This window comes from Halichoerus grypus, chromosome 9 (assembly GCF_964656455.1).
Source record: "Halichoerus grypus chromosome 9, mHalGry1.hap1.1, whole genome shotgun sequence".
Taxonomy (NCBI): domain Eukaryota; kingdom Metazoa; phylum Chordata; class Mammalia; order Carnivora; family Phocidae; genus Halichoerus; species Halichoerus grypus.
The window spans coordinates 89,492,229-89,508,525 of record NC_135720.1 but is presented as its reverse complement, the minus strand read 5'-3'; the positions used below and the strand labels follow the sequence as shown (position 1 = coordinate 89,508,525).

Below are 16,297 nucleotides of genomic sequence, written 5' to 3'. Positions count from 1 at the left end.
AGCCCACTCATATATAGTCAATTAATCTATGACAAAGGAAGCAAGAATATACAATGGGGAAAAGACAGTCTCTTCAAAAAATGGTGCTGGGAAAAGTGGATGGCTACATGCAAAAAATGAAACCAGACTGCTACCTTACACCATATAATAAATTCAAATGGACTAAAGACTTAAGTGTAAGACCCCAAACCATTAAACTAGGAGAAAACATAGGCAGGAAGCTGTTTGACATCAGTCTTAGCAACATTTTTTTGGACTAGACTCCTTAGGCAAGGGCAACAAAAACTAAAATAAACAAATGGTTCTACATCACACTAAAAAGCTTTTGCACAATGAAGGACACTATCAACAATACAAGAAAGGCAACCTACTGAATGGGAGAAGTTATTTGCAAATCACACATTTGATAAGGAGTTCATATTCAAAATACATAGAGGTTTTCCAGAACTGAATATCAAGAGAACAAACTGATTAAAAATGGGCAGAAGATAGGGTGCCTGGTGGCTCAGTCGTTAAGTGTCCGACTCTTGATCTCAGCTCAGGTCTTTCGTGGTTGTGAGCTCAAGCCCTGATTTGGGCTCCACACTGGGCATGGAGCCTACTTTAAAAAAAATGTACAGAGGACTTGAACAGATATTTTTCCAAAGAAGACATATAGATGGCCCAATAGGCACATGAAAAAATACTTAATATCACTAATCAGAACAGAAATGCAAATCAAAACTACAATGAGATATCCCCTCACATCTGTCAGATTGCTATCAAAAAGGCAACAAAAAACAAGTGTTGGTGAGGATGTGTAGGAAAGGGAGCTTTTGTACACTGTTAATGAGAATGTAAATTGGTGCAGCCACTATGGAAAACAATATGGAATTTTCTAAAAAAAAAATTAAAAGTAGAAATACCATACAATCCAGCAATTCCACTTCTGGATATTTATCTGGAAAAAGTGAAAACACCAATTCAAAGAGATATATACACTTCTATGTTCACTGAAGCATTATACGCAATAGCCAAAATATGGATGCAATCTAAATGTCCATTGATGGATGGATGGATAAAGAAGATGTGATATAATATACAATGGAATATTACTCAGCCATAAAAGGAATGAAATCTTGCCATTTGTGAAAACATGGATGAACTTAGAGGGTATTATGCTCAGTGAAATAAGTCAGGCAGAGAAAGACAAATGTATGATTCTATTTACATGTGGAATCTAAAAACAAATGAACATACAAAAGAGAAACATACTCATTGATACAGAGAATAAACTTGGTTACCAGAGGAAGGAGGGCTGAGTGGAGAGGGCAAAATAGATAAAGGGGATTAAGAAGTACAAACTTGGGCGCCTGGGTGGCTCAGTTGGTTAAGCGACTGCCTTCGGCTCAGGTCATGATCCTGGAGTCCCTGGATCGAGTCCCGCATCGGGCTCCCTGCCGAGCAGGGAGCCTGCTTCTCCCTCTGACCCTCCCCCCTCCCACGTGCTCTCTCTCTCTCATTCTCTCTGTCTCAAATAAATAAATAAAATCTTTAAAAAAAAAAAAAAAAAAAAAAAGAAGTACAAACTTCCAGTTATAAAATAAATAAGTCATGGGGATATAATGTACACCATAGGGAATGTAGTCAATAATATAGCAACTTTGTATGATGACAGATGGTAACTAGATTTGTCATGGGATCATTTAATAATGTATAAAATATCAAATCACAATGATATATACCTGAAAATAATAGGATTTGTATTTCAATTATACTCCAGTTATAAAGAAAAGCAATATATATACTCTTTATTTTATATTTATATTTTTATATTTATACACACAAGGAATGAGCATTTACAAAGAGAAAAAGTGATTGACATATCCCAAACCAAATGACCCCTTTGAATAATAATGCATGAAAAATTGCAACTCTGCCTTTGATAGAATCAATGAATATATTACATATTGGTTTAGAAATATCAGAAGTATCATTTTACTTTCTAAATAGGTACAATATTCTTTGTATTTGATAACCTTATATGTCAACTTAAGTCTTTAAAAGAACTGAAATTATGAAGACAAAAAATAGGGCAGACTACCTTTCTGCTTATAATACCCAATAGCCTTCAAAAATATTTTTCTTAAACAAAGAATACCTTGTTAATGGCTACAATTCTTATTCTTATTATCCTTAGTGACACTGACTATATAAAGAGTGAATCTGGAATTTAACATACGATGTACTATTTGCAATATGGCATCATTTGATTTAGTAAATTAAATAAGACATATTGAAACATATTCAACATGTCAAAATACTTCAAAGTAGGAAAGAAACCCAGATTAAAAAAATTTTTCCAATAAATTGATAGGAATATAAATTTAAATATGATGATTCAGACAATGTTAAATAAAGATATAATAAAGTAAGTAGTACAAGGTCTTTTAAAATAAATTTCACTGATAGTTAAAATCAGCTGGGACTGGGGCCAGTTATCTACCAACCTTTACATATCATAATAAAGATAGTAATGGGCATTTTTTCTACTGTTTCAGAGAGAACATTTATTAGCAAAGAACATCAATATTCTTAAACCAAAACTTTAAACATGAAACATAACCAACAAGAATCCTAAAACAATTTTATACCCTTGAAAAATCATGTATCATAGAAAAATAAAGATTTGAAATAAGTCAGAAAATATGTTTCAATTCACAACTATATGAAATTCAATCTTCTCCATATCTTACTCTCATCCACTTACCTGGATCAACTGGGTAAGTAGTCATTATGGTCCGTAGTCTTGTAGCCCTTGCTGATGCAAAGCTACTGACTGAAGCATCAGAAGCAGGTACTGTACATGTTTGTGTAGAAATGACATCAGTTCTTTGAGAGATGGGAGGTAAACGGGTAATGCTCCCTACTTCATCACCACAAAGAAGCCCAGCGGAGCAGGTCTGCAAATAATAATTACCGTAATTAAGCTCACAGTTTCTTTGTCCCTGGGAGAGAACTTTCTAAGTTAGTTTTGAGGTATTTTCATAGTCATATTAGATAGCTCAAATCATTGCCTTATTTTGCTTGAAAATAAAATCTCTACAGTAAATTTTATCTGAATTTAAAAATTAGTTTAATCCTTCAAATTTTGGATATGCTCAATTGAATGCCTAAATTTATTCTTAATTCTTTTAGTTTTAAGCCAAAATACTACTTCATATTTCGTTCTAGGTTTTTTTTCCAATGAAAAATTTGTACTGTATGGTAGTCAATATGGATCTAAAAGCTTCGTTACAAATTATAAACTTTTCTGCTCTAAATGTCATATTTAGTTGGAAGCTAATATAAAATGCAGTGTATGCAACAGATAATTTGAAAACATTTTCTTGTGGTATTTGAATCATTTTAATTTGTATTGGCTTACAGAGCAGTGATCCTTATATAGTTTGTTTTATGTGAATAGCCTATTTCTGCTATATACTTATAAGATAATGTCTACATAAAGAAATTGTTTTTAGCTCATAGGGAAGAGAATTGTGATACATACATAAGTAAGTGCAAATGTATCGGGGGGGTCTCCTTTAAATATAGAATTAAAACTTAGTTATACTATTTGTAGATTTTGAACTTTAAGAAAATACAATTCAGGTATTATTTAAAAATGGTTATGCAAGCCTATTTCCTAACACTAAGGACATATTCGGTAGGTATCCCTATTTCGCTGCGCTAGTATTTGTCCAAGATTGTATCTAATTCACACAAAATGTAAATTTTGCTTTGGATATCCTTTTGTCATTTGTTTCAGTTATAAATTCTGTATTCACTTTTAACTCACACCTGAAAGTATTTATAATGTCAGAGGATTGTCGATGTTACATAACCACTTTAAAAACCTAACATGTAGAAATGAGTAAAAAGTGAAGCAAAAGTGATAAAAGAAACAGCAAGAAAAGCTATACTTTGTGATTCCACATATTAAGGACCAAGAGATTTGTCCTTTTCTCCACTCAAGGGTAAGCAACAAGCCTTGGAAAGAATTCACAGATTGGTGAAAATGCACACAAAACTAGAATAGAGATCAGAATGCCAATGTACTAGTTTATGGTGAAAATGTAGCTGTTATACATCTCATAAATATTTGCATGGTCAACATTTTCCTACTAAATTTGAACCAGAAGCCATTATTAACTACTTTGAGAAATCACCACCATAGGGTTAAGGGATCCTCAAATGCCCCATAATCAACAAGTTTTCTTTGTTGTCAGCATAGCTACACGAAAATCACAGATTTCCTTATGTGCATTAGATCAGAACATGTAAAACAAGGTGATTCAAATGCTTAATGATGTAAAGCTAAGATATTGCCATAAGAATGATCTAGAATGCTTGATATTTATCAACTAAACAATCCTTAGACAACTTTACACTGGCACTGCTAACATTTGTCTCTATGATTCTGATATGTTCTCTAATATTGTCGACTATTATTATCACTGGATGTGTTAATACATTCATTCTTCTGGGTGACACAAGTCTAGCAGACAGAAAGCCATACTTTCTCTTTCCTATGTTGTATGTCTGGGCTCACATCCATCATGTGCTGTTCTCAGAGTTAAGTCTCAAAGGTGAATTTATTTTCCTAATTCTGAGCTTGATAGGAAACATCTTGTTATAGTCTCAATTACCAATAATTAAAATCATAAAACCTTTTTAAAAATTAAATGTTTCTCCAAATAAATTTTAATATTTTAATTGTTTGACTTCTCTCCCCCAACACACACACACAAACCAACACAATTTATCTTAGAGAAACTTCTATATTTTCCTTAGTTAAACCCCAAACTGCATGGTAAAGCTTACTATATGTTCACTAAACCTATTTCTTCTTCCTCTTGGACTATATGTCTTAGTCACTTGTGTGTTTATGTGTGACCATGTGATTTACTTCTAACCAATGAGATGTGAATGGTCATGAAGTGTGCCACTCTCAGGTTGATCCACAAGAATCTGCTATGTATGAACCTCCAGCTTCTTCCTCTATGTGGTGACTTCAGAGAACACATGTTAATGAAAGGGGAACCACAAAAAGGAAGTAGTCCAGATCCAGAGATCTCTCCTTGAAGGAGAATATCTAAAATCAGATATTCTCACTTGGACTTCATAAGAATGGAAAATAAATTTAATCTAGAATAATTTTAGAGGTTATTGTTATGCCAACCAGCATTTCCCTAATAAGTATATCAATCTTTCCCTCACTTGGTAATTCTGATAATATTTTTTGTTAGTTATAAGAAAATTAAACCAAACAAAATACCTCATTAATAGCTGGACATTTCTTTCTCCCAAACTACTTGATTACACTGAAGGATATAAGCATTTCAAATATTTAGCTTTATTTCAGTAAACCTGAATTTTGTATATTTCTTTCCTAACTTCATAGTTACCCTAATTTACTTATTTTGCCAATACATCTGTCATTCACTCACCACTCATCTGTCAAATATGTATTGAATACCTACTATGAATACCATAATGACTTACTGGTACTTATTGAAATGTAATATGTGCCAAGATGAAGATAGTCATTTTTACAAAACTTCATGACTTTAAAAAATATAATTTTCTTCCTGAATCTATATTTGAGGAAAACAATGCAAATAAGGTATTTTGAATCAGAGCTTTATGAGGATAGGCCATCCACTTTCCATGGACACTGTGTAGGCTTCTATGTCTTTACTTGACAAATATTTATTGATCAACTACTAGGTGTCAGTGATTGTTGCAAATGCTGGGAATTACATAGCTTGTATTTTAGTAAAAGAATCAGAATTAATTAATGCCAATTAGTAATAAGGGACTTAAAGACAAAAATTTTGCAAGATAAATAATAAGGAAAAATAAGGAGAACTCTTTTAGAGGGAGTGGCCAGGAAAGTCTTCTCTGATCAGGGATCTGAAATAATGTGAATATCTGAGGAAAGAGCATCCAGGCAAACAGAATGGTGGTACAAGGCCCTGAGGCAGGAACACGCTTTGTATCTTTGAAAAACAGCAAGGTGGGCAGTGTGAATAAAGAGATTAATAGAAGGCCATCTGTGGATGGAAGTGAGGTCACAGACGTAGGCAGGAATGAGATCATGTAAGATAATTTGTTTGTTGTTGAATTTGGAATTAATTCTTAGAGTGATGGGAAGCCATTGGAATATTTGATATTTAGAGTAAAAAAATGATATGGTTTGATTTATATTATGAAAGGATTAAGTTAATGTTATGTATATAGTGGACTCTTAAGGGAGTTTGGAGAAAAGGAAAGAATGGAAGCTGGGATATCAGCTGGAAGCCAGCAGCAGTCTAGGCAAGAAATGAAATATATTGGCCTGGAGTACAAATGGTAGATACTGTGACTATAGGTTATTTTCAGGATATATTTGGAAAGCAGAGCCTATGATATATGCTGATAGACTAAATGTCTGGAGTGGGGAAAAAAAGTGTAATCAATGATTCCTAAGTTTTTGTTCCTATCAGTGGGGTGAATAGTGGTACCACTTATTAATTTGAAGAACACTGGTGAAGACCAGTTAGGAATCAGAGGCAGATTGAGATTTTTTTAAAGTACTTTAACCTTGATAAGCTTATTAGCTACCCAGATATGGCTATAGAGTGGGAAATTGGAAATATCAGTATCTCTTGAGGCAGAATTACCTTGAAATCATTTCAATTAAGAAATTACGATTTAAAGGAAACTAGTATTATCTCATAGCCCTTCTCTCGAATTCTCTAGTTGTAGAGCTAAAAAATGGCAGAGCCTAGATTCATACGTAGGCACTGAGGCTCCAGAATCCATACTCAACAATCACTATGCTATATTTTTTGCCTCTAGCTACATCTTTAACATTTGTTATGAACAGTAACAGTATAGTTGTTTTAGATAATAAAATTAAAATATTCTTCTATTCTACCAGCCTAATGAACATCACTATCAATTAAATTTAATGATCACTAACAATGTGTTAAGATCTAGGCAAAACAATCTTTATTCTTGAAATTAACTTACAACCCAATGGATTATTATTTCTCTTTCTATTGACAGTAACATTTGAAGACATAATGTACTTCATCCTTATATTCTACTTGAAGTGATGAGCATGTAATGTAGCAAAGAAAAAATCTCAGTGGTAATAATCAGTTTTGTATCAATCTAATTCTGTGGTTTGATCTACTATCCTCAGAACTGGTAGGTCAAATTTACTCTTTAAAGTTTACTAAAATAATTGACAGCTTGAATTTTTCCAACACTATCAAAATATACATTATTAGTATATTTCATTGTGTATATAGCAAACTGTCTACATAATTTGTGGAGAACAGTGCAAATGAAAATATAGAGCCTCTTGTTGAAAAATGGTTAATTATTAAGTCAACAACAGCAGGATATTAGAGTAAGTATGTGTCTGTATGGGTGGGTATCTTCTAATGGCAGGGTCTTGTGCAACTCACGAGTCACATACCCATGATGTTGGCTGCCTTATATATACTAATTTTGCCAGATTATATAACAGTGGATTTATCTACCTGTAGCTTGAGGCTCTTTGAAAATTTGCTCAGGTTATATTTACCTTCTTAAATTGAAATATCTTTTTGATAATTAGAAGAAACAGTTCAGATGACTGTAATGCTAAATTCATGACATGGTGTTCCTTATAGAATTATGAAGGAAACATCAGGCAGAGCAACCAATATAAAACAACCAAGCAAATCCATTTCTAAGTGCTATAGGCTTAGTTACCCCATCAATTACAGTTCTAAGAAACAATAAACTCTTCCCGGTTTCATATAAGGTGAAACTTTTGATTTATGCTAATTAGAACTATCATGTTTCATTAGGAAAGTTTTACTAAACTGAAGTTCTTTTTAAATAATTTCTGCTTTCTGGCAAACTTTTGTATCATTTACATAATTTCCAACTCTATAAAAATTTTATTATATAAATTCTACTACATGAAATTCTCAGGTCTCATGTTACAAATCAATGTCCAGTCTACAAAACCAATAACCAATAATTTACATCTAGTTAGTGTACTTCTCTCATAACTTGTTGATTAGATAAAGGGGGAAAAAAAAAACCTTCCAAGTTGTTGATTCAGTGTTGCTGTCCTGTAGAGGATACTTGGCAAATTTCTGTATGTGGTTATCTAACTGGATTGGGAGATGAAAGGTAAAGTAGGTGTCAACCTGAATGTGAGAATAATATTCAAAGATAGATATCATTCACCCAGAAAATAATAAAAGAATCTATATTAATGATCAGAGATAAAATATTAAAAATATTTTGACATAAAATATGTAATATTGAGATACATTATACAATTGGACTAAATATTTTATTTCTAGTTTCTCTAGAATTTCCTATATAATATCAAAATGTAGTGTCCATACCAATAATTAGAATTGTTAATTATATGACTGTTTGTATACCAACTTGACTTAGATGTCTTTACCAGCATAGCAAAAGTGCCTTTGACCACTCTCCACTGAACATCCAGGATTAGTATGATGTCTGGGACACAGTTACGTGGTTGGTGGTCAGTTTTTTCCAGTTTCCAAACATTTGTTGGAAAAAAATAAAAGACAGCATGCCTTTGAAAATGCATTTTATCTAGATACTTCCCCATTTCCTTTTTCCTATGAATATAAAACTCCATCCATTTTGAAAAACTCTATCAGATAAGAAATCAGGATTTTGGAATATAGTTTGGTGAAATATTCCTTGATTTCCAAACCCTGAAGACTATTGATGGTTTATGTGACCAAAACTTTACACAGACTTATATGAACCTTGTGATCTAAGAAGGATGTAGCCTAAGCATTCAACTTCCAAAAATAAAGCCTCCTCATGTACTACTCTAAATGTAATAGGGTCCTTCCAGTGGTGATCATCTAAACTGTTCTGTGGAGGCTGGGTCAGTGGTCAGACCTGAAGAAGCCAGTCTGATCTATGCATGTCCTCTGTACAGAGCTCATCGTAATGGATGCACATAGATAGTTCTACAGATGGCATGAATTATCCCTCTGCCTAGGCTATGTGTGGCACCAACGTTAAATGGATACTTGCATTTACTCTCTATCTCAAACATCTACGAAAAATGTGGTAAGCTCTCAAGAAACATATAGCGCTAGAGTTCTTTTCTTCCTGCATGATGACTTGACAAAACAATAGGAATTCCCATTCCCTCATTGTGCACTTATTTCTCTTCTTCCTTCTTTTGGGTGAAAGATGTGGCTGGATTGACTACCTATTCCTTGAACTTGATGCATCATGTTTTTCTATTTCTTTCTCTCTCTGTGAGTGTCTCATCATCATCATCACCTCTCTCTCTCAAGTTTAAGTTAACACACCCAGAATGGCTTCTGAGTATTCTTCCTGGAACTCTGCAATATGGTCTTCTTTTATATTAAATTCTAGGTTATCCACAATATCCTTCTCTGAAAATTTTAAATGTCCATTTCTATAGGAAGATTATAATGAGGATTTCTGTCTAGGAATAATTATAGTGCGTGGCTGAAAGCCCTTCAAAATCCTTTTGAATGTGTTGGTCAGTTGTTCAGATCATTTACTTTTCTTTCTCTCAAATAAGGTTAATGATTAAAAATAGAATTCTAGATGATGAACAAAAGCTATGGGTCCATAATTCCACGAAGCCATATAAAGTCTGAAGAACACTAAGAATTTGTGGAATTTTCATTTAAGTAGAAACACAGCAGCCCCATTTAAGTTTTATGGTATAAGATAAGCACTTCTGCAATGTCTGATAATGAGGCCTCTATTTTCTTGAAGTGAGGTCTGTACTTGCCTGGAAGATAACTTTATTTCCTCTCATTGAATTTGGCTACCAGATCTTCAAGGGATTTACTTCAGTGGAATTTTCTCTGAAAATACAGGTTCATTGATTTTCTATACGATTCTAATCTTCAGGGACAATTTCTAGGGGAACTAATGAACAAAGGGATAAAGATCCTGTGGACTCTATTGAATCAGACATGTTCCCTGATCTGGTCATTGGAAGATATTCAAGAAAGACAAGTAGAAAGCACAGCTCAGGGGAGAAGCCAAGATTAATACTAGAAACAAATGTTCAGGCAACACATATTACTACAGAAGGATCATGGGGCAAAAGGTTGAGAGACACTCTTTTAGAGGCAAGCCTTTAAAAGTATATTTATTAACTACAGAATATATGCCAGAGTTATCTTTTATTTATTATTTTATTTTTTAAAAAATTTTATTTATCCATTTGAAAGAGAGAGAGCACAAGCAGGGGGAGGGAGGGGGGAGAGAGAGAGAAGCAGACTCCCTGCTGAGCTGGGAGCCCAACGCGGGGCTCCAACCCTGTATCCTGAGATCATGACCTGAGGCAAAGGCAGACACTTTACCAGCTGACTGAGCCACCCAAGCACCCCTAGAGTTATCTTTTAAATAAAAGTCTTACTAGGACATCCTTAGCTTAAAAAATTGTCAGTGGGTTACTACTTTCCCAGGAAAAAGTAAAAACGATTTAACCTAGCACACGCAGCCACTGGCCATTTCTAAAAACATATTCTTATTTCTTATCACTTTTTTCCACTTTTACTATAATTACTAGTCCACATATATTGTTTTCCTTCCTGAATCCCACCACTGCCACATATTCCCATCCTGAACCTAGGTAAACTGTATACACAACTTTTTTGACTCAACTCAACATTCTTTTGGAAATTCTATGTTCCTTATATATTTTTTAAATACATCACCTCTGCGCAGACCTTAACTGCAGCTATTATCTGTCATACTGTGATTGTTTGACATATTTTGTACTCCCAGTAGACTATAGCTTTTTAAGAGCAAACAACAGTCCTTGGGCACCTGGGTGGCTCAGTCGGTTAAACCATCTGCCTTGGGCTCAGGTCAAGATCCCAGGATCCTGGGATTGAGCCCCACACCAGGCTCCCTGTTCAGCAGGGAGCCTGCTTCTCCTTCTCCTGCTCCCCCTGCTTGTGTTCCCTCTCTCACTGTCCCTCTCTGTCAAATAAATAAATAAAATCTTTTAAAAAATAAAAAAAAACAAGAAAACTAAAAGTCCAGATCAATTTTTAGAAATAAAATAATTTAAATAGCAATAAACATACTATATTTTGATAGAAGGTATATATGAATAGAGTACCTCCAAATTTTAAGTGGATGGTATTTTATCAGCTTTCTACAATGAATAAATTCAATTACATGTCAGTTATTTTGATTCTTATCAAAGAGGTACTAGTGAGTTTTTAATAATACATATAGATATTGGGCTTTGAAAGCAGAGAGAGTTTGAATTTTAAAGTTATAGGCTTGACTGTGGCACAGTTCATGTTGGTAATACCACTGTATTTAATTTAAATTAAAATAATGTGTTTGATGGGATTTAATTGAGTTCAACACAACAACATTGAGAATCTACTCATATCAGAATCATTTAATAATTATCATATTCACTACAAGTGAAAATTGTGACTGTTACAACTAAATCTCTGAGATTCTAAATGCCAATAACATCCCGTGGTTTCCCAATTCTCTCGCGCTGAGTCCACTCTCTATGAATCACCAGTCCTAGAATCTGATCCCTGATTCAGAGTCATGAGTAGGTAGGAATAAAAGTAAAGGAGCCATTAAAACATCTCAGAAGTTAAATACACTGGGCTAATTTACTACTCCAGGAAGAACTGATGAAACTAATAGATAACTATAGGTTCACCAAGGTAAATATCCAGGATTCCCTAGTTGTCATTTGAGAGCTGGCAACTAGAAAGTTAAAACTTTGTTTCTTATCCTAAGTACCTATACTGTTTAGGGTATCTTTCCCAGTCACAGAATGTTCAACTACTGGTCATGAGAAAAGACACTTATTTCATGGTTCATTTCCTAATTCCTGCAATGGAAATAATATCTTCATCCTCTGAATCCATATAATTCTTATTTGTTTACACCTATACCACTAACCTCTTTCTAATCTGTGTTATAGTTGTTTCTATTCATGTTTTATCTCCTCTTGTTGAACTCCTTAAACCGCATTTCAAATAATTCTGTTAATCTAACTCCAATAATATATATACTAAGTGCTAAAAGAATATGTGTAATAAAAGGGTCTTTTTAAATACTACACCCTCACATCCTTCCATTTGCACTCCTTGTAAATAACTTGCAACCTTCTATTCCTGTTGTCTGTAGGGCAACTTCAATCTACACCCAATCATACCTGTCACACTTGTCGTTCAGGCTTGCTTTCCTGTTAGAACACTTTTCTGAACCAATTTAATCAAATCACGTGGGCTCTCTACCTTATTTTGACATCTATAGCATCTTGTGTACATGTCTCTATCAAAACATATTTGTTAATAAATATCATTTGTTTGTCCATATCTCTTTGGGCTGCTATTATATGCCAACCAAATAGCCACAATGCGTGACACATGATTCATAACAATATTGATCATTTTATACTTTTCTTCATGCATATCTTTTAAAACACAAAGGTGCAATCTTCATTTTACAAAAGCATTAAACAGGATGGCTTCTGACCACTACTAAGCCCATCTATTTTCTATAACACACTGGGAAATACATGTTCTCTCTTTCCTTTCAGATTAGGCTTATAGTTAGAATGCTTTGAACCTGATTTTCACGTTCTGAGAATATGCATACAATCCTCCCTTACTTGGGAAATGCAAGTGCAAATGACATGAAAACAGTTACATAAGGTAAGACCAAAAAAAAAAAAAAAATATCAAGCACTATGGTACAAGGATACCATCTAACACCTAAAATAAATCAAATGCAGCAAGCAAAATATGCTATGCTGAACATTAGTGTCCCTGAGCTGCATGGAGGACAAGCAACAGGTCTTATTCTTTCCTATAGATTGACCCTTTTCTTAGTTTCATTTATTTTTAATTAAGTGGGGGGAAGCTAAACCAGGTGTATTGATTATGAATTAAAGAAGACTCCTAGGTCACAAGGGAAGCAGTAAAATCCTGCTGTTTTCAGTGGCAATACCAGAAAAAAGCAGGGGAACAGAGAGATTGGTGTTTATCATCAAAAAAATGCAGTAGATGTGTGTTATCATATTTCCTCCTGCTGCCTAGCATGCATTTAATTATTTATAGAATAAACTGGCAGATGTAAAATGCACAGTTCCATTTGTTATAATGTAATGTGAAATAAGAACTTTTTGTGTAAAAATAAAAGAGAATTTTTGTAGAAATTATAGGAGTTAAATCCTTTTTAGTGTGACTGTGTTTGCCAAGAGAAATTTGAGCATAGCTCATTGTAAGAAGATCTGGAACTAGAGTTGAATGCAGAATAAAACCTTTCTGATCTACCAGCTATCCATAAGTGTTTTAACCTCTCTATTTCCATATCTGTAAAATAGGGATAACAATGATTCTTACGTCACAATTTTTTTTTATTTTATTTTATTTTATTTTATTTTTTTATGTAAAGATTTTATTTATTTATTTGAGAGAGAGAGAATGAGAGACAGAGAGCATGAGAGGGAGGAGGGTCAGAGGGAGAAGCAGACTCCCTGCCGAGCAGGGAGCCCGATGTGGGACTCGATCCCGGACTCCAGGATCATGACCTGAGCTGAAGGCAGTCGCTTAACCAACTGAGCCACCCAGGCGCCCCACAATTTGTTTTTAAACACTAAACGAGGTAATGCATCCAAAACACTTAGCATGGCAAATAGTTAATGCTTCACCAATGATAACTAACTTTAATGGTAGCTTATGGCTCAAACGGTATTTTCCATCACTTTATTACTATAGAAAGGAATTCATTATATCTTTAATGGTGTATAGCATTGCATCTAATCTGTATTGCAAATTTACTAAATGGTAAGCACCAAAATATTTATAGTCTCATCTATGTTCTTGTTCATTTGATAAATAAATATTTATTTTGAATGAATCTATTATGTGGTATCAGTGTGGAGAAAAGAGGTAATAAGATGTGCATAGTTATTGGGGCGCTTGGGTGGCTCAGGTGGTTAAGCGACTACCTTCAGCTCAGGTCATGATCCTGGAGTCCTGGGATCAAGTCCCATGTGGGGCTCCCTGCTCCTTTTTCTCCCTCTGACCCTCCCCCCCTTGGTGCTCTCTAATTCTCTCTCTCTCAAATAAATAAATAAAAATCTTAAAAAAAAAAAGATGTGCATAGTTACTGTTCTAATGGAGCTTATTATTGGAGAGGAGAGAACAGAACAGGGTGGAGAGAAGAGACAGGAAGGGAGGGGTGGAGGGGAGAGTTTGGTCACATATTAAATATAGAGACAGACAACAATTGATGGATTACAGTATTTGCAATTGCTATGAAAACAAATTATAAAATGCTACCTAATTGCTTATGAAAATTGGAAATGGTATAGCACTTTAGAAGACAGTGGTAGTTTCTGACATAAGTAAACATACTTTTCCATACAACTCAGCAATTGTCCATTCCCTGATATTTACTGGAATGAACTGAAAACTTATGAATGCACTAAAACCTGCACACAGATGTTTATGGCAGCTTTATTTATAATTGCCAAAACCTGGAAGAAACCGAGATGTCCTTCAGCAGGAGAACAGATAAACTGTGGCATGTCCAGGTAATGGAATATTATTCAGTACTAAAAAGAAATGAGCTATTGAGCCATAAAAAGGCGTGGAAGAAATGTAAATGAATATTATGAAGTGAAAGAAACTAATATAAAATGGCTATTGTATTATTCCAATGATATGACATCTGGAAAAAGAAAAACCAAGGAGACAGTAAAAAAGATCAGTGACCACTGAGAATTAGAGGGTGGCAGGGATGAATAAGTAGCTCATAGGATTTTCAGGGCAGTGAAAACACTCTGTATGATACTACAATGGTGGATACATATCATTATTCATTTATCAAAACCCATAGAATGTACAACACCAAGAGTTAACCCTAATGTAAACTACAGACTTTGGGTACTAATGTTGTTCTTCAATTGTAACAATTCTGGTGGGGGATGTTGGTAGTGGGGGAGGGTATGGAATGGATTTTGGAATTCAGCCTACACTTTTATTTTGAAAAGTAGTTCAGTAGTATCTTCTACCCATACCCCCACCAATATTACATGGAGATATTTATCTTAATATAAGTGAATAAAAGGTATGGTGTAGAGGAAAGAACACCAGTCTATAAGTGTGGGCATTTAAAAATCTGTTCCTGGGACACCTGGGTGGCGTAGGCGGTTAAGTGTCTGACTCTTGGTTTTGGCTCAGGTTGTGATCTCAGAGAAGTGAGATCGAGCCCCACCTCAGGCTCCACACTCAGCGTGGAGTCTGCTTGAGATCCTCTCTCCTTCTCCCTCTGCTCCTCCTGCTCTTGCACACTCTCAATCCTCTTTCTCTTAAATAAATAAATAAATCTTTAAAAAAAATAAAATTCTGTTTCCAACTCTCCAATGGACTAACAATGTTTTCTTAGGTAATTTTGTAGCCTCATGCTATAGATTTGGAAACTGAGGCTCAAAGACATTTCCACCTACTGGGGGTCTAAAATGTTAAGCTTATTCTCTTCTGTGGCAGTATATGACATCAAGAATATTCTAAGTTTCTCCTAAAATATAAACATTACTCTGCTAGCCATGTTTAAACAAGAGGCAGGCACATAAAGATAAGAGGTGGACAACCATTACCCATATTATCTAAATAGCTCAAGAGGGTAATCATAATTGTACTATACCTCATTTATCAATATTAACGGCTATTCTGAGAGATTTTGATTGTGCATAATGGCTGTGCTACGTGTCTATTATATAAATTGTAGGACAAGTTGTTATTTTCAATATTCTATTTCTGAAAATATTAAACAGCATTTCCCATACTAAATTATATTTATTTAATACAGAGGACATCCTCTTTGCATTGTTAAAATACATGTTTTTATTAAAATTTGCACCTTCCCTCCTTCTCCAAAACCATTATATACCTTGGGTTATAACATACTAAGTTCCTGTATTCCTTAGAATGCTTAGAACACACATCTCTATTTATGGTGAAACTAGTCCTGAGAAGCAGATTTTTTTAAACTGGTTATTATATACTTAGCATTCTTGTTAGCAGTACTGAGCAATCCCTCAGGGTAGGCTTCCAGTACGAGGTACAGATGAAGACTTAACACTTGGAGATACCTTTCTAACCCTTGAGAGGAAGACATAATCTTTGTCTTTGAGAAAACTCTTCTAATGACTACTTTACTCAGGGTTTGTCTATTGCCTTATTATTTTTAA

General features: G+C 34.3%; 1 protein-coding gene across 2 annotated transcripts in view; it reads right to left on the bottom strand.

Annotated features, from left to right (window-relative positions):
• EYS (EGF-like photoreceptor maintenance factor) overlaps positions 1–16,297 on the bottom strand; it is a 1,566,128-nt gene that overhangs the window by 744,634 nt on the left and 805,197 nt on the right. For both annotated transcript variants that reach the window (XM_078055169.1, XM_078055170.1), the window contains exon 23: positions 2,750–2,942. In XM_078055169.1, the coding sequence (XP_077911295.1) occupies positions 2,750–2,942 (193 nt within the window). The remainder of the gene's footprint in view (positions 1–2,749; positions 2,943–16,297) is intronic.